The 18,625-nt window shown below is 49.2% G+C and overlaps 1 protein-coding gene and 1 pseudogene across 10 annotated transcripts in view; both read right to left on the bottom strand.

Moving 5' to 3' along the window:
* PACSIN2 (protein kinase C and casein kinase substrate in neurons 2) overlaps positions 1 to 18,625 on the bottom strand; it is a 129,375-nt gene that overhangs the window by 25,563 nt on the left and 85,187 nt on the right. For 8 of the 10 annotated variants that reach the window (XM_035265739.3, XM_078333860.1, XM_054238953.2 and 5 more), the window contains exon 2: positions 13,568 to 13,704. The exons of the other annotated variants lie outside the window; for them this stretch is intronic. In XM_035265739.3, the coding sequence (XP_035121630.1) occupies positions 13,568 to 13,627 (60 nt within the window). In that variant the 5' untranslated portion in view covers positions 13,628 to 13,704. The remainder of the gene's footprint in view (positions 1 to 13,567; positions 13,705 to 18,625) is intronic. 10 annotated transcript variants of the gene reach the window in all.
* Positions 4,161 to 5,588, bottom strand: LOC144577321 (small ribosomal subunit protein uS9m pseudogene; annotated as a pseudogene).

Here is an 18,625-nt window from a genome sequence, read left to right as displayed (position 1 = left end):
GTGAGCCAGGCTTCTAATTGTTCCTCCGAGAACCCAGTGTCAGGTAAACCTGTTTTAAAGTCGGCTAGGATGAGGTGGGGGCTGGAGTCTCAACCATCCCTATGCAGAAACATCCATGTAATCAGCAGCAGAGAAAGGAGCCCTACCTGAAACCCAGCGGCTTACTGTCACAGGCATGCTGGAGGGACTATCCAAGGAGGCCGTGCCAGCTCCTCTGCCATCCTGCATGCGTCTAGTGTAAACAGTCCCAAGGTGCCTTTCACAAAGACACTGGGGAAAGGTCTGCTGTGAAGACACAGGACCATGCCAAGCTCTGCAGTGCTCCCAACCCCTAATACCTTCAGACTCTGTGCCCTGCGAGGGTGTGGACCTGTGTCTTTCTAATCCACCACTCTTTCTCCGTTGCTATCCACAGGGTCTACCACACAGCAGGCACCCCATAAAAATGTGAAGTAAAACCATAACATGACCAGAAGAAAATGTAGGTGAATACCTTGTGACTCATGGTAGGGCTCCTTAAACAGAATTTTTTTTTTTTTTTTGAGATGGAGTCTAGCTCTGTCGCCCAGGCTGGAGTGCAGTGGCATGATCTCGGCTCACTGTAATCTCCACCTCCTAGTTCAAGCAATTCTCCTGCCTCTGTCTCCTGAGTAGCTGGGCTGACAGCACACAGAGCACACAGACACCTCTGCACATGGGTGTCAGGACAGACGCACCTGAGAACTGCAAGGCAGCTCTACACCTGTAGACTGACAACCACTAGAGAGCGGGAAAGGCCAAGTGTGGGCAGAGTTGGGCATACAGCACCCTTTACTGGATGTACTAGTGGAAAGCAGACTGGGCAGGCCTCTGCACACGACCCGGCAGGTGCCCTACCCAGCAACTTCATTCCGGGCTCACATCCCCACAGAAATGTTCCCTTGGGTCCCAGGGCAGGCAGGGGGCTTCTCCCTGGGGACTGCATGGGTAAGCACGGGGCCCAGCAGTGAAGCAGGAGGAAGGATGCAAGACCACGCGGACAACTGACCTGGAACAGAAACAGAACAATGTGGGGCATGACGCCGTTGACATCAACTAAGAATGTGTGCACATGAAGTAGGGGTGCAAAGTTTATGAGAGCAGATGCTAATAAAGGTTGTAACATTAGAGATGGGGAGGGGGCCTAGGTATCAACTGCAGGTGGAGAAATGGAGACAGGAACAGTATTGATGAATGAGACCCCCTCCTACCTGCCCCATCCCAGCTCTCTGTTAAGTCTTGGCTCCTTTTCCCCATGGAGGCTTCTCTGATGCAGCCCATCCTTGCTGGAGCACCAGTGTAGAGCACTGGCCCAGTCTACACCACCTGCACCCACAGACAGGGGAGACTCGTCTGAGGGCTTGTGCCATCTGGTCCAGCTGGGGGCTACAATGGCCCTTCCAAACACCGTCCCCATGCCCCTTGGGTCACAGCTTGTTTCAAAATTGCCTTGAGCACATTAGCCTCACTTCCCTAGCTAGACTGCAGGCCTCCTGGCAACAGGCACCACACACTGAGTGATTTTCACTAGTGATGGCATCATAACAGAGCATGCCCATACTCAGCCAGGCAGGGTACTGACAGTTTTACTTGCCACCCCACTTAATTTTGTGATACTGCTAGTCAGGGGATATTATTGATGTCTATTTTTAAAAATTAAATTGAATTTTATTATTTTATTTGTGAGAAGGGCCTCACTCTATTTCCCAGGCTAGAGTGTGGAGGCACAATCAGAGGCATGACCCTCCTGGCTAAAGCAATCCTCCTGCCTCAGCCTCTGAGTAGCTGGGACCACAGGTATGTACCACTACACCTGGCTAATTTTTTATATTTTTTGTAGAGACAGGTTCTTACTATGTTGTTAGGGCTGATTTCAAACTCCTGGGCTCAAGCAATCCTCCCAATTGGGCCTCCCAAAGTGCTGGGATTACAGGCATGGGTCACCGCTGGTGGCCGAGTGTCCCTATTTTACAGAAAAGGAAACTGAACTTTGAAGAGATACAGTTGCTCATGGTCATGCCGCAGCAGGAGAGGCCACCTGCCCAAATCTCCCTTGGGCTGGGATCAGAGCTGGTTTAAACTGAGACTTTACTGGGTCAACATCAGATGGTGCGTGTGCTTCCAGTCAGCCCTGTGGGCTCCAGCAAGAATCACAAACAGAATTCCAGACTCCAAGCAGGACACAGGCCCTGCTCCCATCCCCACCATATGCCAACCAGGTTCTCAGGAACCCCAAGCCTGTAAACTACTAGGACCTGTTGCTAAAGACGACCTTGATTTTAACCTCAGGATGATCACACCCTTTAGTCTGTGGCCCTGAAGGCCCAAGCATAACAGCTGCTCCCTCTGTACCCTGGAGAGGAAGGGTCAAGGGTGAGCCAGCTGTGCCAAGCTGACCAACAGAAGAGCTCCTGGTGGTACCCCTCTCCAGGCAAGCCCATGGAACCAAAGTCAAATGTTTTATCCAATGCTGACCAAGTATGCCAAGAAGCTCCAGCATCTCCTCTGTCAGCCTGGAAGACAAGGATGAGAGGCAACTCTTCAGGAATCCCTTGATTCCAGTTCTGCAGTTGGCAACAAGATGGGCGAAATGTGCTTTTGATATCCATCGGATCTCCCCGCCCTAACGGGACCTCCTTCCCTTCACCTGCTTTCATGAGGGGAGCAGCACAGATCTGGCCCTGCACTGAAATGTGTAACTTTATACAAGTTCCTCTCCATATATTTCTGTCCTTTCAGTTGTCAAGTAGAGTCAGAGCTATTCCTGTGAGGACCAAGTGCCCCTGGCCAGAAGGCACTGCAGGGTAGGTTTCTTCCCAGCCAGCTGGGCTTTCCACCAGCCATGGCTATTGCCTGACAAGATCTAACTTCTTGCTAAGCCACTTCTTCACCCTGTCTGGGGGCCAGGGTACGGGATGGTGAGCCTTCACGATTCCAGGGTTTCTGATTGAAGCTGATGTTGGAGCTTCCTGGCATACCTGATCAGCTCTGGGTAAAACATTTGACTCTGGTTCCATGGGCTTACCTGGAGGAGCACCACCAGGGGTTCTGCCTTCCGTGGCTCAGCTTGGACCAGCTGGCTTGCCCTTGTCCCTTCCTCTCCAGCGTGCAGAGGGAACAGTTTCCAGTCTACTGATGCCACCAGCTTGCTGGCTCCCCCCGAAGCATTCATAACTCCATTTCCGAGTGTCTGGCAACAACCTCTTGTCACTCAGAGATATTTAATGAACAACCACTGTGTGTGAAGGACCACGAAGCCCTAGGTATACAGCAGTGAACAAATTGCCATGACACTGTCCCTCATGGAACTGATGGCTAGAAAAATAAAAGACAGTGACAAATTCTGAGAAGGAATACTCTGGGTGCTCGGGGCTGCCTGGAGGAAGCGATGTTTGAGGCAAGAGCTGAAGGCAGCTCTGAGGCAAGGCCGCTTTCTGACAGCCAGAGGAAGATGCCACAAGGCCTGCGGAGAGTGAGCTGGGGGCACTGCTGCCCCTGGGACACCTCCCCTATGGCTCACCCCTCCCCTGGTACCCTGTGTGGACATGTGCCAAAATGCATTAAAATAGTGGGTTCTGAGGGCAACTACTATGCCTCTGTATGTCTCCATCATCCATGCCAGGCAGAGAGAGGTCATCCTGTCTTCTCAGAGCCCAAATGGTGCTGAGAGCTGGGATTTCCATTCCCTGTGGAAAGGAAGGGACTGGGAAATTGCTGAGACCTCAGAGGCATGGCCAATGAAACAACTCATGATCCTTTCTATCCGTCATTTTTCTAGTTTTGTTTTGTTTTTTGAGACGGAGTTTTGCTCTGTTACCAGGCTAGAGTGCAATGGTGCAATCTTGGCTCACTGCAATCTCCACCTTCCAGGTTCAAGAGATTCTCCTGCCTCAGCCTCCCAAGAAGCTAGGATTATAGGCACCTGCCACCATGCCCAGCTAATTTTTGTATTTTTAGTACAGACAGGGCTTCGCTATGTTGGCCAGGCTGGTCTAGAACTCTTGACCTCAGGTGATCTGCCTGCTTCAGCCTCCGAAAGTGCTGGGATTATAGGTGTGAGCCACCATGCCCGCCTATTTATCAGGTTTTTTTTTGTTTTATTTTGTAAAGGTCACCTTTACAAAGTAGCATTTAAAAATAAATCCATCTCACAACTCAAAGAAATTTCTGACAGTACTGCCCTCATGCTGGTCAGCCACCATTCACTGCGTGTCTGCTACGTGTCGGCACATATATACAGCTGTTCTTCTTCTTTCCTGGGAACAAACCCTTAGCGCTTCTTCCAGATAAACTTTCTGCGGGCTCTCTCTTGGCCTGGCTTCTTCCGTTCTGTCATACGTGGATCAGTAGTAAGCAGTCCAGCTTGTCTCATCCACTCGACCTCGTCCTCAGTGAGAAAGCTGCACAAGGCTTTTGCCATTGCCAATCGTACTGCTCCAGCCTGTGCCAACCTCCCGCCCCCTGAGACTGTGCAGGTCACATCGTATTTCCCAAGCCGGTCAACGAAGTGGAAAGGGAACATCAGCTGTTCTCTGTCTTGCATGATTGGGAAGTAATGCAGGTAATCAATTCCATTTACTTTTATTCTTCCACTTCCATATTCACAAACAATTGCTTCTGCTTTTGCAGTCTTTCTTTTACCTTCGCTTTTGCTAAAGGCCATTCCTTGCTTGTCATACTGCACAGGTTCAATCAGCTGTTTTTTTGATTGAATGATTACACTTCTTCAAAACCTCTGTATAAATTCTTCCTCAGCAGCACCATACTGCAATGTCAATAACTTTTCTAGCAGGTGAATGAACTGCATATAATCTTGATCTGACAGTTTTTCCACTAACGTTTCTTCTAGTTCCTCCTTAATCAGCCATCTGCTACCAATCAGGTCTCTGGTTTTAGTTTCTTCTGGAAGGAGACCTTTGACTTGCAAATGACTTTGACATTTGTCTAAATTGAGTAACATTCCATATACATCATGCATTAATGAATAGTATGACTGTTTGCCAGTATAGAAGAGATAGTGAAATGGACGGCCATCTTCTCCCCACTGGATTGCTCTTTGTTTTGGAAAAATCAGTTCAGGATGCTTCATTATTGGTCTGGCTTCTTTCTCAAACAAACCACTTGGGAAAAGGTAAGCAATAGCTTTATCAATATCCTCTTGAGTGAAAGTTTCTGGATCTTCTCCCATCATGTTGGCTAAATGTCTCTTTCCTATGTTGAACTCTTCAATCTGCTTTTTAATAAAATCCACTGTGTAAGTTTCAACGTTTTAAGGTGGTAACATTTTTCTTTCTTGTTACAACTGTAGTATGACTTGGCCCTAATATCTGGGATCTGACATTTGTTTGCAACTCAGCTGCCGCGGTTTTCCCCGAGGACTTGCTTCCAGAGGAGGCTACCCCCACCCCAGAGAAGCAGCCGGTAGGAAACTGCTCCTGGGTAGGACATACAGAGGGCGGGCCACCATGTTAGCTGTGGGAGATCCCTATTTACCAGTTCTTAATCCTGTGAGTCATACAAGCTCTCCCCATGGTACCTAAAAGGAATCAACTCTTAGCACATCATTAGCCAGTAACTGCATGGCTGAAGGATGAGCAGCTCCTGGTCCTTCTGCACATTCCTGAGAGAGTCATGTAAACAGCGCGCTGCAGTGCCTCACCAGGCCTTCGCTGCAGCTACAAAGCTTTCAGGGAACTCAAGGGCCTGAGTTGCTTTATCCCTAAGCCTACCTGTGCCCCAGGCAGCTGGGAGGGCTCCAGGACTAAGTACTTCCTCCTCAGGACTATGTCCTGCAGGGTCACTACCTCTCACCCACATCCCTGGGGAGGGTGTGCATGTGCCTGGCTGATGTTGTGTCCTGTACACACCTGCCAGGCGTCTCCATGGTGGCAGCTTCCGGCAACTTTCTTCCAATCTAACCTATCCCCTACACTGAATCTTCCTTTCCAAACGGGGATGATTGATCATCTTTCACAGGTTGTGAAACCTGTGATGTGTGTTTGAAAACACCAAAGAGTAACAGGTGTGCTTGAAAAATCAAGTGTGTGCCTTGCTTTCAGGTCTCAAACTGCATCCTCATTTCTACGGGATTCCACTCATACTGGTCCCCAAACTTCCTACCAGTTTGTCCACCACTGGGCTCCCAACTTGTCCCAGCCCTGGAATGAAGGCCCTAGGAGTTCCACACCTCGGTGCTACCTTGAACCACAACCCCAGACTACCGCCTAACCTCACCGGGCCCCCCATCTGCAAATGAGGTGATGCTATTTACATTGCAGGACCCAAGAGGATTAGAGATGCGGACGAGCGTGGTGCCTCACTACTGGACTGTGGGCTCCTCTCCCCATCTCTGTACCAGGGCACCCCAGCTCCACCCCCTACACTGTGCCCAGCCCAAACAATCATTTATCCACACATGCCTCCATGGAGCTAAGCCACCATAGTCTAATGAGTACTACAGACAGCACCTGCTCTAAAATGAAAGCAGATTTGTTACTGACTAGAAAGGAAAAATATGTCTCTTAAACAGCTTTAGAAAGTTACTCTGACATCACTGAAATCAAATGAGAAAATAAAATTTTATCCTCAAAAGACAAGCTTCTTGACAACATAGAACCCTGAAGTGCTAAATTCCCAAGGCAAAAACCAAAGAACTCTTTCTCTGCATTTTGAATGACGGCATTTAGACAGGGGAGACAGGTCTGCCTGCACAACAGAAGGAAAGGCGACCTCATTCATCCACCTTTTCCTGTCTCTGCATGTGCCACGCTCGCATGTGTGGCTGCAGAAATGGTAACTGTAGAGAGGATGATGAGAGAGAACTCAGGCTCGGGAGTCATTGAGACTTGGCCCCACCATGCAGATGCCCTGTGATCCCAGACTAGATAAACTCTGGGTGTCAGCACGCTCATTGGTGCTGCTGGCCCAGTGCCAACAACCAGCAAGTGCCCTCCCTGGCCTGGGCAGTCCATCACAGAACAGCAGCAGGTCATGACTGCTGGCTGAGCCTGACCTGCAACAGTGTACGCTGAATTCTGCTTTCCTCCACTGAAAGTGGAACTTGATTTTTCCCAGAATCAGGAATGACTGAGCACACAGGCCGAAGACAATGTTGTAGATGGCATACATCAAAGGGCATGAGCTGAAAGCAAAATGACAGACTCGATGGCCTGCGGCAGCCAGCCAAAATAAACTGCCCAGCTGGCTCCCTGCAGTGCTCCCGGTGGATGGGTAAAGGGGACTGGTGTGGGCCAGGGCTGGTCCCTGCCATGTTTGCCCTGCATGCAGGGGGCCACCTGTGGGAACCAGGCTAACTCTGCAGCTGCTGGAACCCGGCAGGAGAGGTTCCGTGAGACCTTCAGTCACATCTACCTGACCACCCACTGCCACCCACTCTTTCGTGTATGTAAGTCCCTCCCATGAGCTAGGGAACAGCGGCCACGAACAGATGGCAGCAGTGCTGAAAACTGTCCAAGGGAAAGGGTAGTCACTTGTGGAACTGTCTCGGTGCTGTTGCTGGCCTGTGAGCTTCAAGAAGACAGGGACTGGCTCTGTCACATTCACCTCTGTGTCCCAGCCCCAAGCTCAGGCCAGGTGGTGGGTAGGGTGCTAAATCCAGACAGCCTGAACTGACTGACCAATGAGGACAAAGCGCAGCTTGGTTAAAACCCATCACGTTTTTAGAAAAACCTCCATTACTGGGTGGAGAGTGGACAGCAAAGGCTTCTTTCGGCTGTAATCTCAATGTTAAAGTTGAGATTAGAGCAGGCAAATATCCAATGTTGACTTGTATGTGTTTTCATAAACATCCAAGCATTGCTTAGGTTGTGTATTCTGAACTGTGAAAACCACCCATTTAAAAACACATAATTCTGAAGAGTTACAAGGTTCAGGGTCAGCCAAACTTGGCCAAGACAAAAGCAGCCCACATGCTGAGGGCCCTGACCTGCCCCACAGGATGACAAAGCCTATTTGAAACGTAATGGAAACGTCCAGAATAGCTCAGAGGGAGGGCCACCCACCACAGGACAGGCTCTTAGGAAAACTATTCTCTCACTGGCTTAGGAGAACTTCACATGAATACAACTCATTCCTGAAAAAGGTAGGTAGAGAGTGCTCTGAAGAGCGGGCTGTAGCAGCCTGTTCCGAAATCCCAGGATGGCCAAATGCCATCAGAAACGCAACGCTCCCCAAAATAAGGATAAGAACCTTAAACGAAGATTATGCAATATACCATGTCTCTATTTTGTGTGTAACATCAGGGTAGGATAAAGAGTTTTTGCCAAAAAAGAAAAAAAAGTTCCACACACAATTTTAGCCTCTTTGTGGGTGTTCTCTGTAGTTCTTACAACCATCCTGGGAAGTAGGAAATTAATGCCATGTTACAGGCTAGGAAATGCTGGTTAGCACAAGGAAGACTGCCCAAGCCTGCCCGGAGTAGTCAGGGAAGGCTCTTCCTTTCCCAGAGCAGCTCCCTAGGAAGGAGATCAAAGTCTGGGTGGAAGAAGGAATCCTCCAAGCCACACCAGTCTGGGATGCAGATCTTTGTGGATGGGAGCCAAGGGTGGCTCAGCTTCGCTGGAGCCCAGGGCAGAGCTTCTCAGGAAGGGCCAGGGAGTCCAGCTGGCTGTCAATTCATGCTAGTATCTCAGCCATGCTAAAGGGTATGGTTCTATTTTGAATGTGATGCAGAAACTGAAGCTTCCCAGCAGGGCAGGGAGCCATCCAGTCTGCTTTTCTCCACTCCACCTGGCAGTGGGGTGGAGACCGAGGAGCCGATGCCTTAATCCTAGGTCATGGTTCAGCAGATAGTAGTTTGGTGGAAAAAAATAATTTATGGTAAGTTTTAGAAACTTTAGTGAAACTAATGTGGGCCACTAACCTAGCAGCCGTGTCTGGGCACAGTGGGGTGATAACTAAGCTGACACACACCCTGTTCCAAGGAGGCTGTGGATGTGGGTGCGCTGCTCCCGCAGGGCTGGCAAAGGCAGGCCATCACACGGAAAAGTCGTTGGGGTCGGCGTGCGTGGAGGCGGCTGGAGAGTAGGCAGAGCCAGTCACTGATGCTGAGCATGAGGTGTACTGATGTTCACTCGCTTCATGCTTGCGCTCAGGGTACTTCTCTGCCACCTCCAATCTGCTCTCCACACAATGCCGGCTCTAGGAGGCCCAAGACTGTGTTCTCATGTGGGGCGCCCAGGACTTAGCCCAGGGCCTGGCCATGGCAGCTTCTAAATATGTGTCCTATAAAATTGGTGTGGAAGGATGGGGAAAGTGCATACCATTCCACACGGACAATGTATACGGAGGCATTCTCACGTGATGAGCTGTCCTGCAGTGCTAGAGTCTGAGGGAAACCAGCCCAACTCAGAACAAGTTACAAACAACCTATAAGGAGCGCCTTCCTGGCAGGGAACGGTCAATGCTGAGAGTCACGCACCAACTCTTCAGGGCTAACATTCCCAGAATATTTGATGCAAGATACCTATGTTATCTTCATCTCCCCAAATATTCTTCTTCTGAGGGGCTCTTTGTACCCACAAAATAGTGCAGAGAGGTCAGACCCAGCCTGGGTTCATCCTGGAGATCTGAGCTCTAAAGCACAGAGAGCTGACAGCTGAGCAGAAATCCCACCTGCGGGGAGCTTTTGTTGAGGCAGACTCAGGCTCCAGTTCCTAAAATAAGCAGTGTCTGCCCTCCTAGCCTGGCCCCCAAGGAGCCCTCAGAGATCCAGGCAGCACTGGTGACACTTGAAAAGCCCATGGCTCACAGCCCAGGCCCCTTGCTATACCAGCTCCCAGAACTGCAGGGAAGGCCTGGAAGCAGTGCCCAGAGGCAGAGAGGCAGGAGGAGGACCCCCAGCTCCCAAAACAAGTCAGAAAAACTTGCCAGAAGCAGCCAAGCTGCCCCACACCCTATCATGAAGCCTGTAGGCAGACCAGGCCAGGCTTGGACCGGCTGAGGGAGCACTCACTTGGGGAACTGCCTCCACTTGGCCCCTGCCACTATAATCCCACATGACTTCCCACTGGGCTCCAAAATTGGCCCTTAGCTCCAAAAAGGTCAAGGTCCTCAGCCCTCTTTAAGATCACAATCAGGCTCCAGACATGGTTCCAGCCTGGAATACCATCCGTCTACCTGTTCCCAATTCTTGGCCCAACCCTACTCAACTATCGGCCTCCTCTGCTGACTGCACCCAGCAGACCATGTCACTGAGAGGCAGAGCTGGGGGTGGTCCCGCCTGCTCTCACACTGTATAAGCATCTTCTTTGTGGGAACTGGATTCCCTCTCCTCTCTTCCTCTTTTTTTTTTTTTTTCCATAAATCTACAGGGTTGGGGAAGGTGGGAGGTTCTCCTTCTGAATATGCATTAAATACCTCATTCAGTATTAAGTCCCTGCGGGTAACCTCTCCTCCTGCAGATCAGTATGAGTTCCTTCATTTGTCTAGCAAGCATCCGAGTTCAGGGATGCTCCAGGCTTCCATGCTGCCTTTCCTGCCCCTTCCCCCAGGGGAACCCCAGCAAATCCTACAGCAACCTGGCATGATGACCTGCTAAGGTCTATCTTATTCCTCCAAATGTCACACCAAAGGCCCCTGGAGGACACAGCCACACAGAAAATGGCTCTGGAATGACATATTCCAGTTACTACCCTTTGGGAATGATATATTCCCAAGTATCCATGGGAAGGAGTAAAATTAAACACAGAAAACGTTTCCACCTCAAGACCACGGGCTTTCTTTGGAAAAGTGTCCTTCCATGGGAAAGAGGAGCTTGCTGTCTGCCTGGGAAGACGTGCAGTTGGCAGTGTGCACCTGAGTCTCTCAGATCCTCCCTGTAGGCCAGCGCGCTGAGCAGTCGCCCCGCCACTAAACAAACATCCATCACGGAGGAAGCGAACGACAGCAGCGCTGCAGAGCTGATACCAGCTTGAGAGTCATTTCAGGGACAGCATCACAAGCTTAGCAGAGCCCGCCTGAGCATCTTTGGGCAAAAGGAGATAGATGTTTGTCTACTGACATTACTGCGGTTTAGAATTTAACAGGGAACATAAGAGCTTAATTACTGGACTTGTTAAAGCTACTTGATTTACTATATGCTGACAATAGACACTGGCAATGTTCACCTAAATGTTTTTTAACAAGCAGCTGAAGATGTCCATAATAGCACTATGTTTAGCTATGCAATTTTCCTAGCAGTTTCTGCCACCAAGTGGGTAATTAAGACGATGCCTCCAAGGGCACCACAGAAACAGACGTCAAGTGTGTGCACGGACTCCCTCAGCTCTCATGCCAGAGGGAAGGGTCCCCCCACTGGCCTTGCCCTGATGGCCTAAAACAAACACACGTATTCATTCTTTTAACCCTCACAATACTAGGGTGTGGGTACCATCATTATCCCATCTTAGAGATGGGGAAATGAAGGCAAAGAAAATCAGTAACTTGCCCAAAGCCATACATAGGAAGTAAGTGACCAGGCCAGCAGTCAAACCCAGACCTCTGGTTCCAAAGCAATGTCTTCACCTGTCCTCGCTGCTTCTCCCGGCTCATCCCTCACAAGGAAGGGCCTTTTGAGTGTGCTTGTCCTGTCTGCACCATCACCAAGCTCAAGGCAGGGACTGATTGATGCCAGCCAGCAATGTCACTACAGTTAGAAAAGAGAGGCTCCCATAACTGGAAAGGTTTCTATCTATAGTTAGTTTTGGTTCAGTGGTGAGAACAAGGGCCTGCATTTCTAAAGGCCAGCGTCATGGGAGCTCACAGGAAGGCTTTGCACAGCTGCCGCCGGCTCCATGAGTGCTCCTGCGACACTGATGAGGCCATAGTCTCTCTGGGGGCCAGCCAGAAGGATCTGATTACTGTGAACCTATACCTGCAGGTGGGGGCAGAGGTATTCCTGAATTCTAGCACTGTTCCAGGAGCACCTCCAAACCACATCTTGTAACTGGTGATTCTGATACAGCTTCATCTAGTTTCACCACCAACCTTCCTGCCATGCTGTGAGATGTGGCTGGTGACCTGTTTGACTGTCCCAGCTCCTGCCACTCTTGCGGTCTTAAGTGAAATATTTCCCACGCAGATGTGCCTCTCCGGCTGCTGAAATTTGAGCTGGGTACCCCCTCACCCCTCCGGAAGGATGCCACCAGCCGAGGGGTGGTAGCAGAGAGGGCTTGCATGCTCTGTGCTTTTCCACATTTACTTCTGCTGTGGCAGGAGCCAGCTCCTGGAGGGCAGGGACTCCGTCTGTCATATCCCTTGCCTAGCACACTATAGGTACTCAGTAAACATACTTTTAACAAAAGGTATTTGGCTAAAAGTCAATGATGATCTTTTTGTCCAAGACATAGGGAAAATGTGTTGACAGAATTTTGAGGTCCTTGCCTATCTTTTTTTTTTAAACTTGGGCACCTGTGATCACTTGTCTATATCACAATGCATATCACTGTAATCATTTGTTTGTAAAATGCATGCTAGTCCACAGCAAACACCAGGGCATCACCCTCATCTCTTCTACCACTGGAGCCTCCTGTATCATTGCCATCCATGTTCTTATCTTATCTGGCAGCCCCCCTCAGAGGCCAACAGTATCCCCCACTTCATAGATGAAGATCGCGGGGCTCAGATCAGTTGGGCAACTTGCCCAAGGTCACACAGCTAGCAACACCACAGCTGGGATCAGGGCTCAGAGTTTTCTAACTGCAAAGCCTCTTTCCATGAAGGCTACAACTGCCAGAAAAGCTCCAGGGGTTTTGCCACAGGGCCAAAATTAGACCCAAAATTGACTCCTGTAGGCCTGGCTACTCAGTAGGCTGAGGCGGGAGGATGACTTGAGCCCAGGAGATCGAGGCTTAGTGAGCCATGATGTTACCACTGCACTACAGCCTGTGCAACAGAGCAAGACCTCAACTCTTTAAAAAAAAAAAAAAAAAAGATGTACTCTACATTAACCAGCAAGGCAGGAAAATTACATGGGACTCAGGAACAACAACTCCCGTCCTCCACCATCGCAAAAAAACAAAAATAATCGAATCAGGAAGAGAGCTAATCAAGGGTATAGACTAGCGGCAGATGCTCTAACAAGTTTGAAGGCGTTTGCCCTCTGGCCACTAGAGCATGTGCTGACCAGCATGATGTCAAATCACAGCCCTCCATGTTTCTACATAAAACTCAACAGGAAAGTGCCTCACAGGATAAGCCGAGCAATTAGTGTCTATCACTCCCAGTCACACCATGGCAAACACAAAAAGGAACGTTTTTGTGATTCTGATAAGGTCTCTGCCAAGACCTTTCATGAACATCCCTAGCCTGTGTAGTCTCAGACTTTCCTAGCAAGGTGACTTCACTGCCTTCAATGATGGCTAAGGTGTACTTGAACTGGCTAAAAACAGGTGTCCACACCTTTTCTGCTGCTGTCTAGGTCAGACTCCAAGTGCCTGGCTGATTTTGGGGTAAGTTCACCTCATTTCCCAACCTCCACCAAAAAACAAAAGGTCTGCCAGGCACTACTGGCCTAGCCACTTCATTCGCTGGAAGAAAGCAGGTGCGTTACCTCCCAGAAGCTGTCGCTCGACACTTCTACTCCAATGGAATCATCATAAGCGACAGACATTTCTTCAAAGGCTGAGGGAGCAGCAAAGTAGACGTAGTCAGGGGTCAACTTCAGATGCTCAAAATCTATAGACAAACCTATAAACAAAAAACATATATCATTGTGGTTTTTACATTCCCAAGGTAAAAAAACAAGTCATCTCTATTTTACAACTTCCCTTTTCTAATCACTGCCTTCAGTATGGAACAGTCTATAACATTTCCTTTAGGTGGGAGAAAGTCAATAAATAGACTCTAAACAACACTGAGTGCATATGTGTATGTGTGTGGTGGGGGGTGGGGGGTGCATGTGCGTTAAAGCAGGCAGAGTCCTTGGGTCTCTGGGCTCGCCCATCATGGCCTACTGTACCTACGCAGCAGGGCTAGGACCTGGGATAAAACGTGAGTGGAGGTAATCCCACCTTTGACATCCAACTCCCCTCTCCAGCGTGCCCACCACATTCCACTTGAGCACTGTCCCCACTCAACTCCATCTTTACTGACTCAGCCAGCGAAGCCCCGAATTCAGACCAGTTTGTTCTGACACTGTCTGTATGTGGCTCAGCTGGAAAGCTAAACGGATCACTTCTGAGTAACAGATTCAGCAATCTACAATCCAGGTAAGAGTAATGGGGGCAATTATTTCCCCTGTTGGAGGGAAGAAACTGAAGGACTCCCGTAAGCACAAGCACATCTTGCTGGAATGACCTGTCCATGGCTGAGATGAAACTGTCTGACTTTTGGTGAAAAGGTGACTCCACCTTTCTTTACCTTACCCTGTGTTCAGAACACACAGCCAGAGATCCAAGAGCTTCCTCACTGCCACAGTCAACAGTCCAAAGCCTTAGCTTAGCAACAGGAAGGGGTGACATAGAGTGACCAACATGTTTTGAGCACTAACAAGGTACAAGATTTTGTTCTAGGTCCTGGTTCCATATGTCATCACACGAATCTTCATGATTCTCTGTGAGACAGCCTGGAATTGCAGGAAGAAACACAGACTCCAGAGTCAGGCTGCCTGGGCTTGAATCCCAGACCCATTACTTATGAGCTGGGCAACAGTGGGCAAGTTACCTATCCTCTCTGTGTCTCGCTTGGCTTATCTGTAAAAGAGACAATAATGGAAACTACATCACAGAATTGTTGTGAGTCAAATACATACAAGGGCTTAGAACAATACTTGGTCCTCAGTAAGTGCTATCAATAGAGTAAATAATGAATCATTGTTGCCACTATAGTTATTGTATAGTAATTATTATTACTATCATTACTTCTGTCTCTAAAGTCAAAAAAATTGATGTTCAGGGATGTTCCAGTAATTTGCCCACAGTTGTCCAAGTAATGGGTGGTGGACACTGGTTTTCGACACCAGTTCTGCCTGCTTGCTAAGGTAATATCCTCTCCATTACACCAAGATGTTTTCCAAAAGCAATCTCAAAGTTAAGTAAATCAGGCTTCCTATAACCTAAAATTGAATTGCTAATTAAAAGGGCTTAATCTGGTGGACTGCAGCATTTCTAAAGGTAAACACACTACTATGCAGCAATAGAACAAGGTACAGAACAGATAACCGTACTTCAAAGTCAAATCCTCCAAAGACACTGCCGCTGTGATGAGACAGGTGCAGGACTAGGCATGCTCCTAACCAGGCTCTCATGAAGAGAGCACCAGCAAGGGGTTTTCCTACGCTGCCTGGGGCTCTGCTTTGAAATCATCAGGGCAGCGTGTCACTCAAACCACTAGGATTCACAGAGGCTGGACAGGCCACTTGGCCTGGGCCCTGATGCCACCTCTCACAGAAATTTTTTTTTCTAAATGGAATCTGGCTCTGTTGCTCAGGCTAGAGTGCAGTAGTGCAATCTCAGCTCACTCCATCTTTGCTTCCAAGGTTCAAGTGACTCTCATGCCTCAGCCTCCCCCATAGCTTGGATTATAGGTGTGCACCACCATGCCCTGCTAATTTTTATATTTTTTAGTAGAGACAGGGTTTCAGCATGTTGGCCAGGCTGGTCTCGAACTCCTGACCTCAAGTGATCGACCCACCTTGGCCTCCCAAAGGGCTGGGATTATAGGTGTGAGCCTTTTTTTCTGTGGAATCCTATGCTACTACCCAGGGCCCTCCTGGAGTTGCCTCAGCCCATGTTTCAGCAGCAGAGAGTTTTTTCCCAGAGCAGCTGGTCTCTGCCCTAGGCTTCTCAGGGAATAGCAGGGCTATGGGATCAGGTGAGTCTCTAAGTGGCCCAATCAAGCCGCCAGCTGGGCTGCCTGACCAGCCATGGAAACAGCTGCAGGGAAGAGCAGTTCCCGGCTCCAGACTGAGAGGCAGCTTGACACCTGAGCTACTTGGGCCGAGAAATTCAGATTCTGTCTGGATATAGCTGTGGTCTTGACAGTTCTGCACAAGACTGAATGATTGACTGGTTGGTTGGTTGGTTGGTTGGTTGGTTGGTTGGTTGGTTGGTTGGTTGGCTGACTAACAAAGCATCTTGTCTGTCATCCAGACTGGAGGGCAGTGGCATGATCACAGCTCACTGCAGCCTCAAACCTCATGGGCTCAAGCAATCCTCTTGCCGCAGCCTCCTGAGTAGCTGAGATTATAGGCACATGCTACCAGGCCCAGCTAATGAAAAAAAATTTTTTTTTGTGGCGACTGAGGTCTAACTGTTGCCCATGCTGGTCTCAAACTCCTGAGTTCAAGCAATCTTCCTGCCTGGCCTCCCAAAGTGCAGAGATTACAGGTATGAGCCACCACACCAGGCCTACGTTTTAAAAGCCCACTAAGTGCCAGGAGCCAAGGAGAAGCTCAGCACAGTGGTCAGCCTTTAGGAGTAAGAACCTGAATCACTGAGGAGAGAGGTAATATAACCAAGATTCTGGGTCTCCCAAGGGCATCCGACAGGACATATCCTCTTAGCTGATCAAAAGAAACAAGGAGTGACCAGAAAGGGGAAGGAACATACCCAGTTCATGTGGTAGCAAAGCTGGGAAAGGCCCATACATGTTCACTTTCCTTCGGTTTGGGACCAGGATCTCATCACTGCACTGCACTAAGCAAGAGTGACATCCTGGCCTGGCGCGGTGGCTCAAGCCTGTAATCCCAGCACTTTGGGAGGCCGAGGCGGTGGATCACGAGGTCAAGAGATCGATGCCATCCTGGTCAACATGGTGAAACCCCGTCTCTACTAAAAATACAAAAAATTAGCTGGGCATGGTGGCGCGTGCCTGTAATCCCAGCCACTCAGGAGGCTGAGGCAGGAGAATTGCCTGAACCCAGGAGGTGGAGGTTGCGGTGAGCCGAGATCACGCCATTGCACTCCAATCTGGGTAACAAGAGCAAAACTCCGTCTCAAAAAAAAAAAAAAAGAGTGACATCCTATAGAATGTCTTCAGGTCCAATGAGGGACAAGCATACCCCATGGGCATCCCCTGTGGCCACAGCTCAATCTGTAATTCCATCAGCTCAACTATCACCATGTACACTACTTAGAGTTCATCTTACTCCTCAGCCAGCTCCCTGCCACAAATCTGTCACCTCCCAACTTAGACTTTCTCCAAGGTTAGATATGAACATCTTTATTAATTTAAGTAAAACAGAATTAGGAAGATAGTTCTCTTTTTATAAAATTGCACAAGGCATTTCAGACCCAAGAGAAGTGACTGGCTGAGCATTAAGATGAACTCAAAGTAGTGCACACGGTGATAGGAGAGAGACTGTTCCTGAATGCTCCAGGCCTGAACTCGCTCTCACAGGCCACCCTGGGAGCCATGGAGATGAACCAGAAGCACGCTGTCCAAATTCCATGGTGATAGGAGAGAGACTGTTCCTGAATGCTCCAGGCCTGAACTCGCTCTCACAGGCCACCCTGGGAGCCATGGAGATGAACCAGAAGCACGCTGTCCGAATTCCAAGGTGGTAGGAGGGAGACTGTTCCTGAATGCTCCAGGCCTGAACTCGCTCTCACAGGCCACCCTGGGAGCCATGGAGATGAACCAGAAGCACGCTGTCCGAATTCCAAGGTGGTAGGAGGGAGACTGTTCCTGAAAGCTCCAGGCCTGAACTCGCTCTCACAGGCCACCCTGGGAGCCATGAAGAGGAACCAGAAGCACGCTGTCCGAATTCCAACAAGTGATTTTGAAATAAACCTTCAGGATGGGGTGGTATGTGCTGAGTTATTCTGGATTATTTCCCATCACAATAGGGAAAAACAGGTAAGAAAATATGCTTCCCATGTGTGTCTTTCCCAAAATAATGACATTACAGCATGACTATTTTAGTGTCATTTTTTTTTTTTTGGAAATAAATTCAAGAGAGGCAGACATACCTCCTTCTCCTTTCTCCCAAAGGCCTACTGAATTAAGAGGTGGAAACTGTAACAATGCAGAAACAAGGCTGTGCAGCAGGGCATGCTGGAAGAGGGTGGCCAGGTATGCGCCGGGAGAAGAAAACCACCTAAAAACACCAGTGATGGGCACAGGCCTTGGCAAGGCAGGAACAGTAAGCTCAGGGTTGAGAAATGCAAAGCTGTGAGTGGCAGGGGTGAGGGTCAATTAACACAAATTGTCATGGTCTTTTTTTTTTTTTTTTGAGACGTCTGTTGCCTAGGCTGAGGTGCAGTGGTGTGATCTCAGCTCACTGCAGCCTCAACTTGCCATTACCCATCACAGTCTTTTTTTTTTTTTTTTTAACTTTTTGAGACAGAGTCTTGCTCTGTCACCCAGGCTGGAGTGCAGTGGCGTGATCACAGCTCACTGCAGCCTCGACCTCTGGGGCTCAAGTGATCCTCCCACCCTGGCCTCCCCAGTAGCTAGAACCACAGGCATGCACCACCATGCCCAGCCAATTTTTGTATCTCCAATAGACGAGGTTTCATCATATTGCCCAGGCCTGTCTTCAACTCCTGGGCTCAAGTGATCAATTGTGTCCAGCCCAGGGTCATTTTAAAAATTGCATTTGGAGCCAAGCCATCAAGTGCAGATGCCTTTCATGGAAGCCCACCTGCGGCCTTGCCCAGCTTCTTGC

Source organism: Callithrix jacchus, chromosome 1, assembly GCF_049354715.1.
Source record: "Callithrix jacchus isolate 240 chromosome 1, calJac240_pri, whole genome shotgun sequence".
NCBI lineage: Eukaryota > Metazoa > Chordata > Mammalia > Primates > Cebidae > Callithrix > Callithrix jacchus.
Note: the sequence above shows the minus strand (reverse complement) of the source record. Positions and strands in the feature narration are given on the sequence as shown.